General features: G+C 44.1%; 1 protein-coding gene across 1 annotated transcript in view; it reads left to right on the forward strand.

Moving 5' to 3' along the window:
- Positions 1 to 21,707, forward strand: part of LOC121545480 (voltage-dependent L-type calcium channel subunit alpha-1D-like) — a 109,734-nt gene extending 88,027 nt beyond the window's left edge. The window contains exons 27-49 of the mRNA XM_045209399.1: positions 250 to 451; positions 541 to 699; positions 945 to 1,055; positions 1,873 to 1,956; positions 2,949 to 2,984; positions 3,846 to 3,974; positions 9,109 to 9,174; positions 9,274 to 9,365; positions 9,460 to 9,619; positions 11,330 to 11,457; positions 11,634 to 11,730; positions 11,838 to 11,940; positions 12,477 to 12,578; positions 16,312 to 16,448; positions 17,137 to 17,253; positions 17,890 to 18,245; positions 19,017 to 19,043; positions 19,295 to 19,435; positions 19,699 to 19,859; positions 20,008 to 20,132; positions 20,327 to 20,461; positions 20,711 to 20,896; positions 20,982 to 21,707. Coding sequence (XP_045065334.1) covers positions 250 to 451; positions 541 to 699; positions 945 to 1,055; positions 1,873 to 1,956; positions 2,949 to 2,984; positions 3,846 to 3,974; positions 9,109 to 9,174; positions 9,274 to 9,365; positions 9,460 to 9,619; positions 11,330 to 11,457; positions 11,634 to 11,730; positions 11,838 to 11,940; positions 12,477 to 12,578; positions 16,312 to 16,448; positions 17,137 to 17,253; positions 17,890 to 18,245; positions 19,017 to 19,043; positions 19,295 to 19,435; positions 19,699 to 19,859; positions 20,008 to 20,132; positions 20,327 to 20,461; positions 20,711 to 20,896; positions 20,982 to 21,278 — 3,151 coding nt within the window. The 3' untranslated portion in view covers positions 21,279 to 21,707. The remainder of the gene's footprint in view (positions 1 to 249; positions 452 to 540; positions 700 to 944; positions 1,056 to 1,872; positions 1,957 to 2,948; positions 2,985 to 3,845; positions 3,975 to 9,108; positions 9,175 to 9,273; positions 9,366 to 9,459; positions 9,620 to 11,329; positions 11,458 to 11,633; positions 11,731 to 11,837; positions 11,941 to 12,476; positions 12,579 to 16,311; positions 16,449 to 17,136; positions 17,254 to 17,889; positions 18,246 to 19,016; positions 19,044 to 19,294; positions 19,436 to 19,698; positions 19,860 to 20,007; positions 20,133 to 20,326; positions 20,462 to 20,710; positions 20,897 to 20,981) is intronic.
- Positions 21,708 to 21,922: the final 215 nt, after the last annotated feature.

The following is a 21,922-nucleotide window of genomic DNA, read 5'->3' on the forward strand; positions in this document are numbered from 1 at the left end:
TGTGATGAAATAAATAAAAGCTTAAATAAATAATTCTGTCTACTATTATTCTGACATTTCACATTCTTAAAATAAAGTGGTGATCCTAACTGACCTAAGACAGGGAATTTTTACTAGGATTAAATGTCAGGAATTGTGAAAAACTGAGTTTAAATGTATTTGGCTAAGGTGTATGTACACTTCCGACTTCAACTGTACATTTTGACGAAGCAGCTCACTGATTAGTGTGTGTTTTATTCTGTGGCTCAGTCTGCTGTACAAGGCCATCGACTCCAACAGAGAGAATATGGGTCCCATCTACAACTACCGCGTGGAGATCTCCATCTTCTTCATCATCTACATCATCATCATCGCCTTCTTCATGATGAACATCTTCGTCGGTTTTGTCATCGTCACCTTCCAGGAGCAGGGAGAGAAAGAGTACAAGAACTGTGAGCTGGACAAGAACCAGGTAACAACCTAATTAGTTAGTGTGTGTGTGTGTGTATGTGCACATGAATATGTGTGTGTATTACTGTGTGTTTTCTCTCCCCTGTCTAGCGTCAGTGTGTGGAGTATGCTTTGAAGGCTCGTCCACTGAGAAGGTACATCCCTAAGAACCCCTACCAGTATAAGTTCTGGTATGTGGTCAACTCCACAGGCTTTGAGTACGTCATGTTCGTCCTCATCATCCTCAACACACTGTGTCTGGCCATCCAGGTGAGTCCCTAAACTGCCATGCATCTATAGTCCTCTCTCTCTGTCTCTTTCTCTGTCTCTGGGTCTCTCTGTGTCTCTGTGTCTCTCTGTGTCTCTGTGACATTTTTGTAAGACTCATGAACTGTCTCCTCATCCTTCTTTCTGTTCTTCTAATGCCCCTTATCTTCCCCCTTTCTCTCTCTTTCTCTGACCCTCTCTCTCCCTCTTCTCTCTCCATCTCTCTCCCTTTCTCTCCATTTCCTCAGCACTATGGCCAGTCCCACCTGTTCAACTATGCCATGGACATCCTCAACATGGTCTTCACTGGCGTCTTCACTGTGGAGATGATCTTTAAACTCATCGCCTTCAAACCCAGGGTGAGTCAGTCTGTCTGCCTGCCTCTCAACTCGCACCATAGACCAGTTATCTCACCCCACTCTCCCTCTACCAAGTATCTTCCCCTGTAATATTACCTTAACACTCCCCCCTCACCCTTTCCCTTCCTACTTCTTACCCTCCACTGACCCCCCCCCCTCCCGCACACACCCATGCTGGGCTCCGTACCTTGGCCTGTAGGGGTATTTTGGGGATGCCTGGAACGTCTTCGATGCCCTGGTGGTGATCGGCAGCGTAGTAGACATCATTCTCAGTCAGGTAGATGTGAGTATTATAATAGAGCTGCCCTCATCCCTGCCTCCACTCTTCCTTCCTTTGTTCCTTCCCCACCTTTTTCTAGACTCACTCCCCCCCCTGTTGGCTCCTTGTCCTACTGTGGGACCTCTGTCAGGACTGGCCACCATAGGTACGATGCATTACCAATGCTGGACTGGTGCTGGACTGGTATTGGGTCTAGGTCTATGGTGGCCAGTTACTCAGCACTGTGTAGGCACTGTATCAGCGAGAGACTTATAACACCTTATACAGTAGAGGGTTGTAGAGGGTTCATAACAGATCATAGTCAGAACTTCATTAACTGTTTCACATGTAAACTTGGACTACTTAGAAGCATGCATACATTTTGTATTCTCCCAGACACAGTGCCACTCAGACTCTTTTTTTCTACTTTCTGCTGTATATTTTCATGTTTTGTCTGTATTTTCACATCTCTCTCTATCCTTCTCTTTCTCTTTTTCTGCCTCTGTTCTCTCTCTGTTCTCTCCCCGTCTCTTTGTGTCCTTGGGCTGGCGCTTACAGCACTATTTCGCCGATGCATGGAACACGTTTGATGCCTTAATTGTTGTTGGTAGCGTCGTTGACATTGCAATCACAGAGATCAATGTAAGTAGCCATCTTCATGCTCCTTGTTCTGTAGCACTATTGGAGGGAATGCATTACAATAACATCAGGGTTACATTCAAGATCCCAACATGTTTTCATGTCCCAGACATGTTCATTAACTATGCTCGCTAGAGCAATAGCTTTCCAAGGAGCTATCTATTTGTTAAGTTGCGTCCACCGTGTTGGAGTAATGTTGTAATCTTGAATGCAACCCTATGAGCCTGGAGATCAAATTTCATGTCACATCTATATAAATATCATGACAACTGAGTCAGATCTTTACCAGCTTAGTACGATTTTCTAATGATAGGACAGTTTCAAAACACTCCCAGGGTTACTGCAAGGCCTCCCTCCAATATGTTGTCTAGATTAGTCGATCCCATGCTTGATGCTGTTCTGTGACTTTGTGACATCATGAAGTTTGTGTGCCTCTGTTTCTTCCCTTTTTTGGAATTACAAATCTAAACACACATATAGACTTACACACATACATATGCAGAGATTGTCTCACTACATGGTATGTTTCAAGTTTACTAGTGAAACAATATACATAGTTATTTGATATCAATTAAATCAAGTTTGTCTTTCTGGGATCTCCGTATTTTCTGGTGCTGATCAAAGTTGTACTGCATTATATTAGTGTTTTCTTTCTTCACCTGTGTAGAATTGTATGACATGTTTGATGTACTGAATGTACTACTGTGTGTGGTAATCAGTACTAAGCTACTGTGGTTGTGCTTTGCAGTGTCAAAACGGTTGCTTATGTAACATGTCTGTTATGGATGTTCTCTGATTCCTTTAGTTGAAGACTTTTCAATAATGTTATGGATGGTTGATTGAATCAACAATAAAGAAATGTAATGACATTCTGAAGCAGTTGTTAGATAAGTAATTATGTCAATAACTATGTCAATGACTAATTGATGACCTCAATGATATGAGTGATGAAGAAGTGAAGTTGTTAGTGGTTAACCCAGACCTTTGGTTTCAAGGCCATCCCAGTGGTGAAGGTGATTGTGGACCCAGGGGTAAGAAGCCCCTCCCAGTACCTCACTCTTCCTCATCGTCATCGTCGTCTAAGCACAGAGCTGTTTCTGTTGTCAGTCGTCACGTTCGTTCGCATGAAATATCATGTTCTGAAACCATATTCTTTGTTGAGGTTTTGTCTTGCCTGTTTTGTGGGCTGGTACCATGGACAAGATCAGTTCTGGTTTGGGATCTTGTGTGTGTCGAGCATCATCTCATTATCAGTCTTTTTTTGTGTTGTTTTGTTCATGTTTGACCTGGATCATACTGTAGATGTTGTGGGTTTGTCCAGGTTTGCTTGTGTCCAAAGCAGTCATCCAATGAAGCATGCGTCTGGACATTGTGGAGATGGGAGTGGAGTGCTTCTGTATGACTCCTAGGAGTGGGGACACTTGACTTGGGTGGCTACTGAATGTGTGTGGGACGTGTTTGCATTGCATTCACACAAGTTAAGGACTGTTGCATGTTCCTCTACCTGAATGTGTACACGCATGCACAGAGGTGCTTGAACACACGTGCACGTACGTACACATGCACACGCACACACTGCGTGTTGATCTCTGGCATGCTCCTAGCTGTGTGTTAAAGTAGCACTATCAGTCCTGTGGGTGTTCAACCTCCTCTCTCTCTCTCTCTCTCTCTCCCTCTCTCTCTCTCTCTCTCTCTCTCTCTCCCTCCCTCCCTCTCTCTCTCTCTCTCTCTCTCTCTCTCTCTCCCTCCCTCTCTCTCTCTCTCTCTCTCTCTCTCTCTCTCTCTCTCTCTCTCTCTCTCTCTCTCTCTCTCTCTCTCCCTCTCTCCCTCCCTCTCTCTCTCTCTCTCTCTCTCTCTCTCTCTCTCTCTCTTTCTCTCTCTCTTTCTCTCAGAACACTGAGGACAGCGCTCGCATCTCCATCACATTCTTCCGTCTGTTTCGAGTCATGCGATTGGTCAAGCTGCTCAGCAGAGGGGAGGGCATCCGAACGCTCCTGTGGACCTTCATTAAGTCCTTCCAGGTGAGAGAATAAATGCTCAGGTATAGGGTTGCGAAGCTACCAGTAATTTACCAAAGTTACCAGAATCTTCGCTAATTTTGGTAATGAATACGTCATTTGTGGTAACTTTGGTAATTTATACTTGAATAAAGTTTTTTTTAAACGTATTCATATACCTTATTATTTTTTTAGATCTGTGTCCATTTTGTCCATGTGTTTCTAGTAGGTAGACCATATGGTTGAAGAGAAAATTGCCTAATTAATGAAAAAAACATCTAATCAACAATGGCATTATTTTAAATTAACTCTGCCAAATATGAACTTTTTTCACAACTGCCACCAGTTTGACGCCAAAACATTTACAACAGAGACATATTGACATAGTAAAATACATTTAAGTATTGTTAGGTTCTAAATAACAAGGTAAAAACCGACTGACGACTAGTAAAGCTCAAACCAAGTTTATTCGCCCACTGGGTCACACAGCTGCATTAGACAAAATACATGTTCCAACCAGCACAAATATATATATATATATATATATATATATATATATATATATATATATATACTCCAATTTAGGTGACCTCCTCCTTCCCTCTAAACATTACATCTTCATTGCTAGGCAGGAAGTTAAGTGATGCAGGCAATAAACTGTTCCTTCTCCCTTAATGTGACCTGACCTGACCTCGACCCTATTCCTCACTAATCCACAGCTCTCCACCCTTATCAGTGACTGCAACCTTTCCTTTACTCAGTACATTCCAAGCTTAATTGCCTCCACCATATACATTCCTCCTACAGAAAACCATTAACTTCTGGTGTATAAACCAGACTATGTCACTCCTCATGGCTATAGGATAACTGATGATTAACGATATTTCAAGTTTAGAAGTCAGAATCCATCAGTATGTAAAGAAATATATATAAAGGATATTTCATGTTGAAACCCACATATTAAATACCAATGGTATTCACTAAGTTGATGGTTTATATCTAGGATAATGTTTTTATTCATGAGCTGAAATAAAAGAGGCCAGAAATTTCCATACACACAAAAAGCTTATTTCTCTAAAATTTTGGGCACAAATTTATTTACGAGCATTTCTCCTTTGCCAAGATAATCCATCCACCTGACAGGTGTTGCATATCAAGAAGCTGATTAAACAGCATGATCATTAAACATATGCACCTTGTGCTGGGGACAATAAAAGGCCACTCTAAAATGTGCAGTTTTGTCACACAACAAAATGCCACAGATGTCTCAAGTTTTGAGGGAGCATGCAATTGGCATGCTGACTGTAGGAATGTCCACCAGAGCTGTTGCCAGATAATTTAATGTTAATTTCTCTACCATAAGCCGCCTCAAACGTCGTTTTAGAGAATTTGGCAGTACGTCCAACCGGCCTCACAACTGCAGACCATGTGTAACCACGCCAGCCCAGGACCTCCACATCTGGCTTCTTCACCTGCGGGATCGTCTGAGACCAGTCACCCGGACAGCTGATGAAACAGTGGGACTGCACAACCAAAGAATTTCTGCACAAACTGTTAGAAACCGTCTCAGGGAAGCTCATCTGGGTGCTCGTCGTCCTCACCAGGGTCTTGACCTGACTGCAGTTCGGCGTCGTAACCGACTTCAGTGGGCAAATGCTCACCTTCGATGGCCACTGGCATGCTGGAGAAGTGTGTTCTTTACAGATTAATCCTGGTTTCAACTGTACTGGGCAGATGGCAGACAGCTTGTATGGTATCGTGTGGGCGAGCGGTTTGCTAATGTCAAAGTTGTGAACAGAGTGCCCACCGCCACGGTGGGGTTATGGTATGGGCAGGTATAAGCTACAGACAACGAACACAATTCCATTTTATCAATGTCAATTTCAATACACAAAAATACTGTGACGAAATCCTGAGGCCCATTGTGACGCCCAAGGTATCTGTGACCAACAGATGCATATCTGTATTCCCAGTCATGTGAAATATGTAGATTATGGCCTAATTAATTAATGAATTTCCTCATATGAACTGTAACTCAGTAAAATCTTAGAAATTGTTGCATGTTGCATTTATATTTTTGTTCAGTATAGTTTCCCGTCCAAAATTGTAATCAGTAACGTAACTTTTGGATTACCCAAATTCAGTAACGTAATCGGATTACTTTCAGTTATCTTTAGATTACTTTCCCCTTAAGAGGCATTAGACGAAGACAAAAATGTATATTACCAATTGAACGACATCTAATACAAGATAAATCAATGTTTGAATGTACATAGCTGGCCATAATGGATGTTGCACTTTACTTTATGGGTTACATTTTTTTTTTAATATATATATTTTTTAGGGGGTAGATCAGCTTTAATATTGCAGATAGATTGTGACTTCCATCAATGTAATTGTCTGCATTACTTCCAATCCCCCATATGTTATTTTTTCTCGCATATATAGATATATATATATACATACATACATACAGTGGGGAGAACAAGTATTTGATACACTGCCGATTTTGCAGGTTTTCCTACTTACAAAGCATGACATAAGTATTTGATCACCTACCAACCAGTAAGAATTCCGGCTCTCACAGACATGTTCGTTTTTCTTTAAGATGCCCTCCTGTTCTCCACTCATTACCTGTATTAACTGCACCTGTTTGAACTCGTTACCTGTATAGAAGACACCTGTCCACACACTCAATCAAACAGACTCCAACCTCTCCACAATGGCCAAGACCAGAGAGCTGTGTAAGGACATCAGGGATAAAATTGTAGACCTGCACAAGGCTGGGATGGGCTACAGGACAATAGGCAAGCAGCTTGGTGAGAATGCAACAACTGTTGGCGCAATTATTAGGAAATGGAAGAAGTTTAAGATGACGGTCAATCACCCTCGGTCTGGGGCTCCATGCAAGATCTCACCTCGTGGGGCATCAATGATCATGAGGAAGGTGAGGGATCAGCCCAGAACTACACGGCAGGACCTGGTCAATGACCTGAAGAGAGCTGGGACCACAGTCTCAAAGAAAACCATTAGTAACACACTACACCGTCATGGATTAAAATCCTGCTGCGCACGCAAGGTCCCCCTGCTCAAGCCAGCGCATGTCCAGGCCCGTCTGAAGTTTGCCAATGACCATCTGGATGATCCAGAGGAGGAATGGGAGAAGGTCATGTGGTCTGATGAGACAAAAATAGAGCTTTTTGGTCTAAACTCCACTCGCCGTGTTTGGAGGAAGAAGAAGGATGAGTACAACCTCAAGAACACCATCCCAACCGTGAAGCATGGAGGTGGAAACATCATTCTTTGGGGATGCTTTTCTGCAAAAGGGACAGGACGACTGCACCGTATTGAGGGGAGGATGGATGGGGCCATGTATCGCGAGATCTTGGCCAACAACCTCCTTCCCTCAGTAAGAGCATTGAAGATGGGTCGTGGCTGGGTCTTCCAGCATGACAACGACCCGAAACACACAGCCAGGGCAACTAAGGAGTGGCCTAGCCAGTCTCCAGACCTGAACCCAATAGAAAATCTTTGGAGGGAGCTGAAAGTCCGTATTACCCAGCGACAGCCCCGAAACCTGAAGGATCTGGAGAAGGTCTGTATGGAGGAGTGGGCAAAATCCCTGCTGCAGTGTGTGCAAACCTGGTCAAGACCTACAGGAAACGTATGATCTCTGTAATTGCAAACAAAGGTTTCTGTACCAAATATTAAGTTATGCTTTTCTGATGTATCAAATACTTATGTCATGCAATAAAATGCAAATTAATTACTTAAAAATCATACAATGTTGAAGTGTACCTATGATAAAAATTACAGACCTCTACATGCTTTGTAAGTAGGAAAACCTGCAAAATCGGCAGTGTATCAAATACTTGTTCTCCCCACTGTACATATATACACATACATATACATTTCCTTTTTTAAAATATATTTCCCTTAATTACTTTCCAACCCCACCACCCCTTCCCTAATTGGAGTGAACTAGTGAACAACAATGCTTAGGCCTCTACTTCCAGCTTATACATACTATATACATTTTATGGACACAGTCAATTTTACAATAATTCAATTTTGTTTGTTTTTACTCCTGAACTTCCTCTACCCTCAACCTCCGATCATTTTCATGATGTCCATCCGGTTTGCTTCTATATGCCATATCTTTCTAACTGTGCTCTTTCACAAAAGCTCTCAACCTATAACCTATATACTTATTACATTTACATTTTAGTCATTTAGCAGACGCTCTTATCCAGAGCGACTTACAGGAGCAATTAGGGTTAAGTGCCTTGCTCAAGGGCACATCAGCAGATTATTCACCTAGTCGGCTTGGGGATTCGAACCAGCAATCTTTTGATTACAGGCCCAACGCTCTAACCGTAGGCTTCTTCTAACCCAGTTCTTTCTACTTCAATACAGATAGTAATATGATTAGGCTACATCTTTACATTCTGTCAGATTTCCTGTCATTTCAATTCATTTAATACCCCTTGATCTTCAAGAATAGGAAATATGGAAATATAGATTAGCCAAATTGTTTTACCTGAGCAAGGACTTATTAGCCTACTCTGTTGTTAAATGCTGCTCTCATAGAATGGCATGATTTGAGCACTACTGAAAAGCATTATTTGCATTTAAAAAATGAATGCCACAGGTTGCATTTGCTATAGGCCTATTGTTTACATTTTTGTTGGTGACACTTTGATATCTCGATAATTTGCAGTCTGTCAAAAGTGTACGAGTTTGAACATATGTCCTTTAGGCCAATGGATTTTTTTTTTATCAGCACAAATTAGATTTAGCAATAACAAGCCCCACTTGTGGTCTTCTTAAATTAAACTTGTTTTTGACAGTATGTGTAGCACAATTCCACAGAGGAGTTTAGAAGGGAGGAACTCCCTCAAACTTTTATTCCATCCGCCTGGGTACAGACATCAGTTCCAAAAGAAATACATAAAATTCCAAAAGAAACTTGAATGTTACCAAAATTCTGGCAGTTTACTGGTAAACTTTGAAAGTTTCAAGTAATACCCTCCCTTTGCAACCCTACTCAGGTAACAGTGGAGTCATACAGGTCAGACTGTAACCGTACAGGTGAAGGTGCACCTTCCCTTGCTGAGTCAAACTACTAAAACTATCTTTCTCTCTCTGGCATTCCTAGGCTCTTCCCTATGTTGCCCTTCTGATAGCCATGTTATTCTTCATCTATGCTGTTATTGGAATGCAGGTAACTGACAGACATTTATTTAGGAAATGTTGAAATTACAATATGATTAGCTTACCAATAGCATTTATTTCTTCAATAACACACTGTGCTGTGTTTCAGGTGTTTGGCAAGATCGCCTTGGTAGACCACACACAGATTAACCGTAACAACAACTTCCAGACCTTTCCTCAAGCTGTCCTGATGCTCTTCAGGTATGTCTGTGTGTGACTAGTTTATTTATTATTATGGATGGTGAATAGTTGTGGTCGTTGTCGTCATAATATTACTGTTGTTGATGCTTCTCAGGTGTGCTACAGGCGAGGTGTGGCAGGAGATCATGCTGGCATGTCTGCCAGGGAAGCTGTGTGACTCAGAGTCAGACTACAACCCTGGAGAGGAGAGAACCTGTGGCAGCGGATTCGCTATCATCTACTTCATCAGCTTCTACATGCTCTGCGCCTTCCTGGTACACACACATAATCACAGCATGTACACTGTGATGGAAATTCTAACCAGAAAAGGAGAGCGAGACTGTAGATTCTTCAAACAACTTATTTTATTATAAGAATTGCATTCTGGAGCAGTTAACAATCGCACAACAGGTGCAACAGTCAAGAGCCCAATGAACAAGAGTTGGGTCTCAGCTTTTATAACCTTTGTCTACGTGGCAGTTTAGCAGGTGTGTGAGATCATGATGGGAACATAGCGTACAAACAAGTGCTAACGCCAGTTTTGTTACTCCTTTCTGCTGATCGAATTGTCTTTGCTGCTCAAGCTAGCCTCTGTTCTCTTCATATCTCCACACAGCTGAATCCCTTGAAAGATATGAAAAGAACAGGATGCACCAAAAACTGGTCACTCGCAGACGGCCCTTTGTCTTTGGCCGCGTGACTAAGTTACTCAGAAACAAGAGAGGAAAAACACTGGCTTCTTCTTACCTGAGAGAAACAGAGAGTGGAAATGTACAGGTTTAAGGCTCATACAGCGCATGTGTATAACAAAGTTTGTACACTGCTCAAAAAAATAAAGGGAACACTTAAACAACACAATGTAACTCCAAGTCAATCACACTTCTGTGAAATCAAACTGTCCACTTAGGAAGCAACACTGATTGACAATACATTTCACATGCTGTTGTGCAAATGGAATAGACAACAGGTGGAAATTATAGGCAATTAGCAAGACACCCCCAATAAAGGACTGGTTTTGCAGGTGGTGACCACAGACCACTTCTCAGTTCCTATGCTTCCTGGCTGATGTTTTGGTCACTTTTGAATGCTGGCGGTGCTTTCACTCTAGTGGTAGCATGAGACGGAGTCTACAACTCACACAAGTGGCTCAGGTAGTGCAGCTCATCCAGGATGGCACATCAATGCGAGCTGTGGCAAGAAGGTTTGCTGTGTCTGTCAGCGTAGTGTCCAGAGCATGGAGGCGCTACCAGGAGACAGGCCAGTACATCAGGAGACGTGGAGGAGGCCGTAGGAGGGCAACAACCCAGCAGCAGGACTGCTACCTCCGCCTTTGTGCAAGGAGGAGCAGGAGGAGCACTGCCAGAGCCCTGCAAAATGACCTCCAGCAGGCCACAAATGTGCATGTGTCTGCTCAAACGGTCAGAAACAGACTCCATGAGGGTGGTATGAGGGCCCGACGTCCACAGGTGGGGGTTGTGCTTACAGCCCAACACTGTGCAGGACGTTTGGCATTTGCCAGAGAACACCAAGAATGGCAAATTCGCCACTGGCGCCCTGTGCTCTTCACAGATGAAAGCAGGTTCACACTGAGCACATGTGACAGACGTGACAGAGTCTGGAGACGCCGTGGAGAACGTTCTGCTGCCTGCAACATCCTCCAGCATGACCAGTTTGGCGGTGGGTCAGTCATGGTGTTGGGTGGCATTTCTTTGGGGGGCCGCACAGCCCTCCATGTGCTCGCCAGAGGTAGCCTGACTGCCATTAGGTACCGAGATGAGATCCTCAGACCCCTTGTGAGACCATATGCTGGTGCAGTTGGCCCTGGGTTCCTCCTAATGCAAGACAATGCTAGACCTCATGTGGCTGGAGTGTGTCAGCAGTTCCTGCAAGAGGAAGGCATTGATGCTATGGACTGGCTGAATTGAATGTCATTGAGAAAACAGAAAGGTGGTCCCTTACTGATACTATGTATACCTCTGTTTCAGATCATCAACCTGTTTGTTGCTGTCATCATGGATAACTTTGACTATCTGACGCGTGATTGGTCCATTCTGGGCCCTCACCACCTGGATGAGTTTAAAAGGATCTGGTCTGAGTACGACCCTGAGGCCAAGTGAGTCTGCATTACCATCTGGAAATAGAGTACACAAACTCACACACACAAACTCACACACACACACCCCTGCAGTCATTCATTTACATTGGTTCCCACTGTGTGTTGTTTCTGTATTTGGTGTTGCTTTCAGGGGTGTGTCGGTTTCAGTGTCTGTGTCTCTGTGTCTCTTTCAGGGGCAGGATAAAGCATCTGGATGTGGTGACCTTGCTAAGACGCATCCAGCCTCCTCTAGGCTTTGGCAAGCTGTGTCCACATAGGGTGGCCTGCAAGGTGTGTCTGAACACCCAAACAGCACAAGTATTACATGAGGTGTTCATATTGTGAGCTCAATCTTGCCCTGGTTAACTCATATGTTGCATGACCATAACTCCTTTCAGAGACTGGTTGCAATGAATATGCCCCTGAACAGTGATGGCACGGTCATGTTCAATGCCACTCTGTTTGCCTTGGTGAGGACCGCTCTGAAGATCAAAACTGAAGGTGAGCAGTGCGTTCAACACAGCAGCAGCTGCTATGGACATTCACCTTAATGTGAGAATAGGGCAGCTTGGCATTTTGCACTAATTTAGTACTGCCTGTAGCAAAAGAGCGCTCCTGGGAGCTAACACAGTGATGATGTCTGAATGAGGACATACTATGAAGTCTATAGGACAGAATCATCACACAGTTTCTCTGATGGCATATTTCCACTAAGGACTTACCCCAGTGTTTTACCCAAAATGCTCAGACTTTTGTGTTTCCACCGCCATGGCCTAGCTCCAGTTTCTCACTGGGCCATGGCCTCAGTGGACCTGCTCTGATTTAGAGCCAATGTTCACAAGTCCTCAGTGTCAGCCCTAGCTATATGGAAACACAGTTCCCCAAAAATAACATTAGAGCCAACATTACCATAATCACTGTCGACACACTGGTGTGGTAATGGAATCAATGAATGTACTCAAAATACTCTTATACAGTGGCCTGCTCAATAGCTGTCTTGATTGGTCCAAATCATTCACCAAGTGTTTGTTTCCTAGGCAACCTGGAACAGGGCAATGAGGAGTTGCGAGCGGTCATCAAGAAGATCTGGAAGAGGACCAGCATGAAGCTGCTGGACCAAGTGGTGCCCCCCGCAGGCGGTCAGTAGAATGACTCCAGCCTCATGGCTAGCGTGGCTAAAGAAAGACTTCCTCATGTCAGACTTCCCTGTATACCCACACATGCTCATTTGTTATGTACACTTTAAACATACAAATGCGCTGTAAACTACATGCATAAGCAGTGTTATTACTTATGTACTGTGTGTGATCAGGGTGGCGATCCTGCGCTTGTCACATTCGTTGAGTACAGGATTGGACCAAGGTGCAGCGTGGAATGCATACATGTTTATTATTATTACGTAAAAATGTATGCACGCATGACTGTAAGTCGCCTTGGATAAAAGCGTCTGCTAAATGGCATATTATTATTTATATTATTATTAGCGAAGTTAACACACGACAAAACAACAAAAGTAACGTAACGTGAAGCTCACAATGGCTACACACAAACAAGCCAAACAAGAGTCAAGATCCCACAACATAGGTAGGCAAAATGGCTACCTAAGTATGATCCCCAATCAGAGACAACGATCGACAGCTGCCTCTGATTGGGAACCACTCCCGGCCAACAGAGAAATATACAATCTAGATCTACACATAGATACCTAGATATTCACATGATAAATTCTAGCATTCACACCCTGACCAACCTAACTAAAGAATAACAGGCTTTCAAGGTCAGGGCGTGACAATGCTCCAGGCTGACCTGTAACAAAGCTTTCCCTCAGCAGTGGTATTACACATGATCAATTCATGGAACTAACAGCATATACTCAGCAGTCACACCTTGAAAATAAACAAATTCATTGACATTAGTGATCCATGGCCTTACTGATCTAGTGAAACAGTTTGCATAGACTCATGATTGACAGACAGTTGAGTCTTCACTTCCTGTTTTGTGTGTGAATAGCTGTAAAAGTCCCAGTTGGTAGATCACAGATAAGAGCAAGATCAGATAGGTGAGCAGGGAGAAACTGCAGACCGTCACTTAAGTTCTGAGAAACTCACCTTATCTCAATCACTCTTTCCGTCCACAGTGTGCTCACATGCTCATTGCAGCCTGACTCTGGGGCTTCCTATTGATACTCAGGCCAGGGTCAATCTTATATGGCTCCCTATTCACTTTATTGTGCACTAAGCAGTGTACTGTATAGGAAGGGAATATGGTGCCATAGGACGCAGACTCGCAGCACCCATGTGTTTCTGTGAAATGCCATGCTGAACTGTTGTTCTGTATACTGCTTGATTGACCTGAGCCATACTGTCCTATACAGTCTGTAGTGTTGTGCTGTGTTGAACTATGCTGATGATGACCAACCTGTAGTGTTCTTCGCTGTGCCATAGTTTGCTGAAACCATTATTTGTGGTATTTTATTTTCATTGTTATCCTTTGCTGCACTATGCTTTCTGCTTTAGCTCTGATGCTTGGCTTGTTCTAGCATTGCATGCTCTGCTATAGTTTACTAACTCCTCTTGATCTCTCTCTCTCTCTTTCTGGCCAAGCTTCTCTCCTCCACAGCTTTCCCTCCTCCTCTTCCCCCTCTTCCATAGTCTCTTCTGCTCTCTCCCTCTCTCTGCCGTCCGGAATTTCTTGCAGCAGTTCTGTTTTTGGCCGGTGGCATGGAACTAGAGTTGCCTCTCTCTCCTGTACCCTAGCTGTCCCCAGTCTGCTTACTAACTAGCTGAGTGACACAGATCGTTGCTTCCCTGTTCTGTACTGCTTCCCTGGCCTGCACATCGCTTAACAGCTTAGATATAAGCCAACTGACATTTACTCCTGAGGTACTGACCTGTTGCACTCTCTACAACCACTGGGATTATTATTTGACCCTGCTGGTCATCTATGAACATTTGATCATCTTGAAGAACAATCTGGCCTTAAATGTCCATGTACTCTTATAATCTCCACCCGGCAAAGCCAGAAGAGGACTGGCCACCCCTCAGAGCCTGGTTCCTCTCTAGGTTTCTTCCTAGGTTCCTGCCTTTCTAGGGAGTTTTTCGTAGCCACCGTGCTTCTACATCTGCATTGCTTGCTGTTTGGGGTTTTAGGCTGGGTTTCTGTATAGCACTTTGTGACATCTGCTGATTTGATTGATTGATTGATATACTTCTCTCTCTGCTGTAATCTTCTTGTTAGATGCTTCTAACTGTGGCGGTGTCCCTGTACTGTAGCTAAGCCTTAGGTACTGTAGGTGGATGTGTAGCTGTGTGGTAGACTCGTATGTTTAGTAAGATGTGGTTGTGTTGGTTTGATAGAAAACAAACGTTGCACCGCTTCGTATCTTGATTTTATGGTATGATGACTGTATTGAGTTGAGGCTAGTGTCTGTTTGGCTGTTTACAATTCTACGTTTCAGAACTGTTCATATTTTGATAATGCCAGATACTCTAGTGCAGGGATGGGCAACTTTGATGGGGGTGGGGGGGCTACAAAAAATCTGAACTCACCATGAGGGGCCGCAGAGGCTAGCGGATCTGTGTACCCACATCCATACCCACACATGCAGTCAGATATATATATATATATATTATATATATGCATTTGGAAAGTATTCAGACCCCTTGACTTCTTCCACATTTTGTTACGTTACAGCCTTATTCTTTTTATTGGCCAGTCTGAGATATGGCTTTTTCTTTGCAACTCTGCCTAGAAGGTCAGCATTGTACGAGATCTTCAGTTTCTTGGCAATTTCTCGCATGGAATAGCCTTCATTTCTCAGAACAAGAATAGACTGATGAGTTTCAGAAGAAAGTTATTTGTTTCTGGCCATTTTGAGCCTGTAATCGAACCCACAATTGCTGATGCTCCAGATACTCAACTAGTCTCAAGAAGGCCAGTTTTATTGCTTCTTTAATCAGCACAACAGTTTTCAGCTGTGCTAACAATTGCAAAAGGGTTTTCTAATGATCAATTAGCCTTTTAAAATGATAAACTTGGATTAGCAAACACAACGTGCCATTGGAACACAGGACTGATGGTTGCTGATAATGGGCCTCTGTACGCCTATGTAGATATTCCATTAAAAATCAGCCGTTTCCAGCTACAATAGCCATTTACAACATTAACAATGTCTACACTGTATTTCTGATCAATTTAATGTTAATTTAATGGACAAAAAAAATGCTTTTCTTTCGAAAACAATGACATTTCTAAGTGACCCCAAACCTTTGAACGGTAGTGTATACAGTGCCTTGCAAAAGTATTCATCCCCCTTGGCGTTTTTCCTATTTTGTTGCATTACAACCTGTAATTTCAATGGATTTTTATTTGGATTTCATGTAATGGACATACAGAAAATAGTGGGGTGAATAGTTATGCACGCTCAAGTTTTCAGTTTTTCTGTCTTATTTCTTGTTTGTTTCACAATAAATAATATTTTGTATCTTCAAAGTGGTAGGCATGTTGTGTAAATCAAATGATACAACCCCCCAAAAAATCAATTTTAATTCCAGGTTGTAAGGCAACAAAATAGGAAAAATGCCAAGGGGGGTGAATACTTTCGCAAGCCACTGTATATATAAAAACAATTTGGGGGAGGGATCCGCGAGCCTACAAAAGAGGGGGGGGTATATCAGTTATTCAAAACAGACTCATGATAAAGACAGCATACATGTATATGATTTTCAGCCGATTGTTGAAGTGCTCTGAAGAGTTAGTATAGGAGAGGTAGCGTACAGTTGTGTGTCTTCGGGCCAAGTGTTATTTCCCAGGATGCTGTGCGGCGTGGTGCGGTGCTGACAGTGGAGGCGTTTGTGTGGTCTGTTCACTCAGATGACGAGGTAACCGTGGGGAAGTTCTATGCCACCTTCCTGATACAGGACTACTTCAGGAAATTCAAGAAACGCAAAGAGCAAGGCCTGGTGGGAAGACACTCATTCTCCAGCCTGAACTCCACCATCGCCCTCCAGGTGAGTCTCAACTGCTGTACTGTTCTGTACTGGACTGTACCATTCTACCTTCTCTAGAGTTGTCAATACTAACCAAACTCCCACTATTATGGCCAATCTGTGTACACCGTATGTAACACAACAAGTCTATTTTAACTGCAGATACTGTACAATTTAAAAGATAATAACTTTGAAACTAACTGATGATAGGACTTACAAACCAAAATATGTTGCTATTTTAGTAAGATAATAATACATTAATAAGTGTAAACACTATGTAACTGCTAGTTAGCGATTGGTTGAATCACACTAGTAGTGCTTTGTCCAATCACCACTGGACATATGACATCTGCAAAGCAGCAGGCCACTGCACCAGAACACAATGCTGCTTCCCTGGCCTGCACGTTGCTATATCACCTCTGGCCATGCTTACAGCTGCAGACTATCCCCTTTCTTATCTGCTTCTAGAGAAAATTAGAGATACAGAGAATGTTGTTCCTCAGAAATGAGTTTGTTTCGTATCAACTCTGGATTAGCAGTGCTGTGCACACTCACCCTGAATAACAAAGCACCTCCTCAGTCTGATTTGTCTGAGTGTCTGTGTGTACTATACTGTCTGTCTGACCTTATGCTTCAGTTCATGTGTGTGTCTTTGTGTGTGTGCGTGTGTTCCTGCCGGCTCTCAGCTTCTCTCTTGTCGTCGTTGCAGGCCGGACTCCGCACACTGCATGATATTGGGCCCGAAATCCGCCGAGTCATATCATGTGACCTGCAAGATGAGGGCCTTGTAGACATTAATGCAGAAGAAGACCACAATATTTATAGGGTAATTCACTGTCCCAGTTCATTCAATAGATGCGCTTGATTTAACTCACCTTTAACTCACCCGACACATTCGGAGAGTAGAGTTCGCTTTTTACAGCCAATGGAATGGTCTCAAACTCAGTTCACGTGGTTGCTGGCTGAGCTAAATCAAGTGCCCCAAATAAAACAGTTACTTTGTTGGTCCACTGTTTGGCCGTGGGAAGAGCTTGCTTGCCTATTGACTCACTGACAACAGGTATTTCACTCTGAGATGTTGACAGTAAATGTAATATTATTAGTTTTTCAATGGGGATTTCTCTGTAATTTCAGTGTATGATTTGCAGAGAGGAATCAAGTCTTGTTGAGACCAGTTTAAAGATGATAACACTCATATTTTCTGATAACCCAGAACACACAGAAGATGATACTTATTCAACCCAGTGGTTTTAAAGTCACTCCTCTTACATAAAATGTTTTCCACACAAACCTTCACTAAATGGACTGTTAATTTAATACCTTCATTATCTGTTGAACATAATTTAATGAAGATTGTAATTAAAACCTCAGTGACTTACCAGGACAGACCCAAAGCCAGTGGTTAAGTTTAGTCACTTTGTTTTTATGGTCGCTTGTACTGACCCGAGTGCTGTCTCTACAGAGGAACGGCGTGCTGTTCACCAACCACACCAATCACGTTAATGGGGACCACCGGGGTTCCGTTACCCAGCGTCCCCTCCAGGTCCTGCCTCCTTCCTGCTACGCCTCCGTGGAGCCCTCCCAGGTCGGCTCTGAGGAAGGGGCAGGCGACCCCTACAACCACTACTACCCCAAATCCCCCATGTCCTCCAACGCCAACCTCAACAATGCTAACGTGCCCACTGTGCCCTCCCTGTCCAAAGGGGGGCAGCGCCGCTGCCTCCGCCGCAAGAACTCGTCCGCTAATGGGGCACCCTCCTCCAGCTCGCACCGCAAGAGTGTTGACTTCGACACCCTCACCACGGTCCAGTCTGCAAGGTAACTTAGGATGCTGCTTTCTTGGCTAGGTCTCCCTCGTAAAAAGGGACTTTTCTGGTTAAAGGTTACATAATATTATGGTTCTCTCCATTTTTTTATGCAGTAGTCAATGAATGTATGCACTGTAAAAAACAAAATTTGATTCAACGTACAATTGTAAGGCAACAAGGAGCAATACGATAGGGAGTTTGCTCAACAACATTTTCACACATATTTTCTGTTGTTTTCTCAACCAAATTTTTGTTGAGCAAACTGGCAGTCCTATTGCAGCTGGTTGCCTTACAATTGTAAGTTGAATCAACATATTTTTTTATACAGTGTGGTAATGAACTAGGGATTATTGTAGATTTTAATTAATGTGTGATGAGAACAATGGTTACCTGCTTGCGTAATGCCTAGGAGCTGTGGAGCTCTATGAGATGAACCCTATGACAACAGATGTGGATCTGAATAGGGCGTTTGGGTTTTGAAGTTGTTGCCCCCATCACATCCTTACCACAGCTATGTCCTTCACATATCCTGGCCTTTCATAGAATTGATATTTTCAGCACCATTCATTCTTGCACCACTAAGAGCTCTTTATGTTGAAATCCTGGAATTGTGTGCATCTATCAGCAACACACACACACTCCAGACCCATTCATTTTATGACCAGGATTATTATTTCTGTTTGTCTCACATAACAGATGTCTTGTCTTTGTCATTGCATGCCCTTCCCCTCCCCTGTCCCAAATACAAATTCCCTTCACCACCACGTGCTTGCTTGGACAGGAGGCTCTACTATGAGACCTACATTAGGTATGTGTGTGAAACTACTGTATCACCCTTTAATGACTCACATTGGTTTATATGATCTGCTTTACTGATATACTATTGTTTACAGTTGTAAACCATTTGATGAATTAATATGCATCTTCTTTCAAATGCATGGCTTTTGTCTATGATCTGTATGTCCAGTATTTGCTGTACAGTTACATCACGTGTTCAATCCATTTCCTCAATCACCCCTTAAAAATGCTTCTGGCTGAACTTTGACCTTTTGACCTCAGGTCAGAATCAGGGGGTGTTCTGTACCCCACCATCTGTAGAGAGGAGCCAGGGGGGGCAGACAGTGATGATGACAAGGGCTCAGGAGAATACTTCAGCGGGGAGGAGTACCAGGAGGATGACATCATGTTGCACAAAGACAGGTATCACCTGGAAAGCACTTCTCCTCTCCTCTACTGTATTCTACTGTACTCTCCTCTATTCTCCTGTCCTCTACTATACTCTCCTGTCCTCTATTCTCCTCTACTATACTCTACTCTCCTGTCCTTTATTCTCCTCTACTATACTCTCCTCTATTCTCCTCTCTACTGTGTTCTCTACTGAACTCTACTCTATCAGTACCTGTCCAGATGTGGCTGCTGTTGACAAGGTGGTTGTTTACTGTTGTTGTCTGGTTGTTGTTCAGGATGCCCCATAACGAGTTTCAAGACCCTCAAACTGACTTTGACACAAATGCATCGAGGGGTTACCATCAACCAGATAGTCTCTATGACGACGACCAGCAACCCATTTACCAGGATGGTGGGCGGTCGCCGAAGCGACGGTTGTTCCCCTCTACACCCCAGGGTGAGGTCCCTTGGTTACCGTAGTGATTAAATCAGGGGTGTCACTGACTGGCTGATAAAGATGATGATGGAACACTCAAAGGGCTTTACATTGTAATGAGATCCATAGATGTAAATGATAGTTGTCTCTCCTTTGTTTAAACCTCCAGCACCCCACAGACCCTCGTTCAACTTTGAGTGTCTGCGGAGACAAAGCAGTCAGGATGATGACATCCCCTTGACCCCTTCCATTCCCCATCGAACAGCTCTACCTCTGCATCTGATGCAGCAACAGGTGGGGACCACTGAACCAAACTGATGGCTACCCATATGCACTGAAAGACTTACTCTCACACAATTAGCTTACAAAAGATTGACACAACTCACTGCACATACACACAAACGATGTGTGAGTCTTAATTTAGGCAATGAATTAAAGGTATGTGTATGTGGTTTGACCTCCTTGACCCCTCTTCTTCTGTTGCCTAGGTGATGGCAGTGGCAGGCCTGGACTCCAGCAGAGTCCAGCGTCTCTCTCCGTCACGCTCTCTACGTTCCTGGGCCACACCCCCCACCTCCCCCATCAGCAGGGACCACTCCCCCTACTACACACCCCTCATCCAGGTATGTGTGTGTGTACATTTAGGAATGTAAATGTGTGGATACATTTTTGTGTGTGTAGTCCCACGTAGTCCCGTGTAGCTCAGTTGGTAGAGCATGGCGTTTGCAACGCCAGGGTTGTGGGTTCGTTTACCACGGGGGACCAGTATGAAAAAAATAATTGTGTGCACTCACTAACTGTAAGTCGCTCTGGATAAGAGCGTCCGCTAAATGACTAAAATGTCAAATGTAAATGTATTTGTGTGTATCCAGGTGGACTGGCGTGGTCTGGGCAGTGTGAGCAGCACCCCTGGCTCTGTGAGAAGAAGCTCCTGGTACACTGACGCTCCTGAAGCCCCTTTGAGCCGCACCTACTCCCCCTCACAGCTCCAGATCCCCCCAGAGTACCGCAGGCAGAACCACCAGAAGATAGGCAGCGCCAACAGCCTAGTGGAGGCCGTGAGTAGCCCTGACACACACACACACACACGCACACACACTTAGATTGATTGATTTAATGATTTCCCCCTCTTTCCTGTTTCAGGTGTTGATTTCAGAAGGACTGGGGAAATACGCCAAGGACCCCAAATTTGTGGCTGTGACGAAGCATGAGATCGCGGACGCCTGCGAGATGACCATCGACGAGATGGAGAGTGCCGCCAGTAACCTGCTGAATGGCAGTATGGGTAATGGGGCGGGAGCAACCGGGGCCACGGACACAGTGACGGCCACGAGCCTCGGGGACCGTAATCTCCATGACTACAGTGATGAGGAGCCGGACACGAGTGTGAAATGTGAAGAGGATCTGACTGATGAGATGATGTGCATCAGCACCCTATAGCAGTCACTCACACTAGACACAGGCTGCGTCTGACATGGCACCCTATACCTGATGAAATGCACTTGTGCACTATATAGGGAGAGATGTGCCTTTTTGGATGCAGCCACGGCAATCCAACAAACAAACAAGCAAGAGAACAAAGTGCCTTTCTGTGGAATGAATGGATGGAAACACTGCCAGCTGGAGAGGAGTGGAGTGATGGAGGGACACGCTAAGGATCCAGCTACAGAGGAGTAGAGGGATGGAGGGACACGCTAAGGATCCAGCTACAGAGGAGTAGAGGGATGGAGGGACACGCTAAGGATCCAGCTACAGAGGAGTGGAGTGATGGAGGGACACGCTAAGGATCCAACTACAGAGGAGTGGAGGGATGGAGGGACATGCTAAGGATCCAACTACAGAGGAGTGGAGGGATGGAGGGACACGCTAAGGATCCAACTACAGAGGAGTGGAGGGATGGAGGGACATGCTAAGGATCCAACTACAGAGGAGTGGAGGGATGGAGGGACACGCTAAGGATCCAACTACAGAGGAGTGGAGGGATGGAGGGACACGCTAAGGATCCAGCTACAGAGGAGTAGAGGGATGGAGGGACACGCTAAGGATCCAGCTACAGAGGGATGGAGGGACACGCTAAGGATCCA

Source organism: Coregonus clupeaformis, chromosome 30 (assembly GCF_020615455.1).
Source record: "Coregonus clupeaformis isolate EN_2021a chromosome 30, ASM2061545v1, whole genome shotgun sequence".
NCBI lineage: Eukaryota > Metazoa > Chordata > Actinopteri > Salmoniformes > Salmonidae > Coregonus > Coregonus clupeaformis.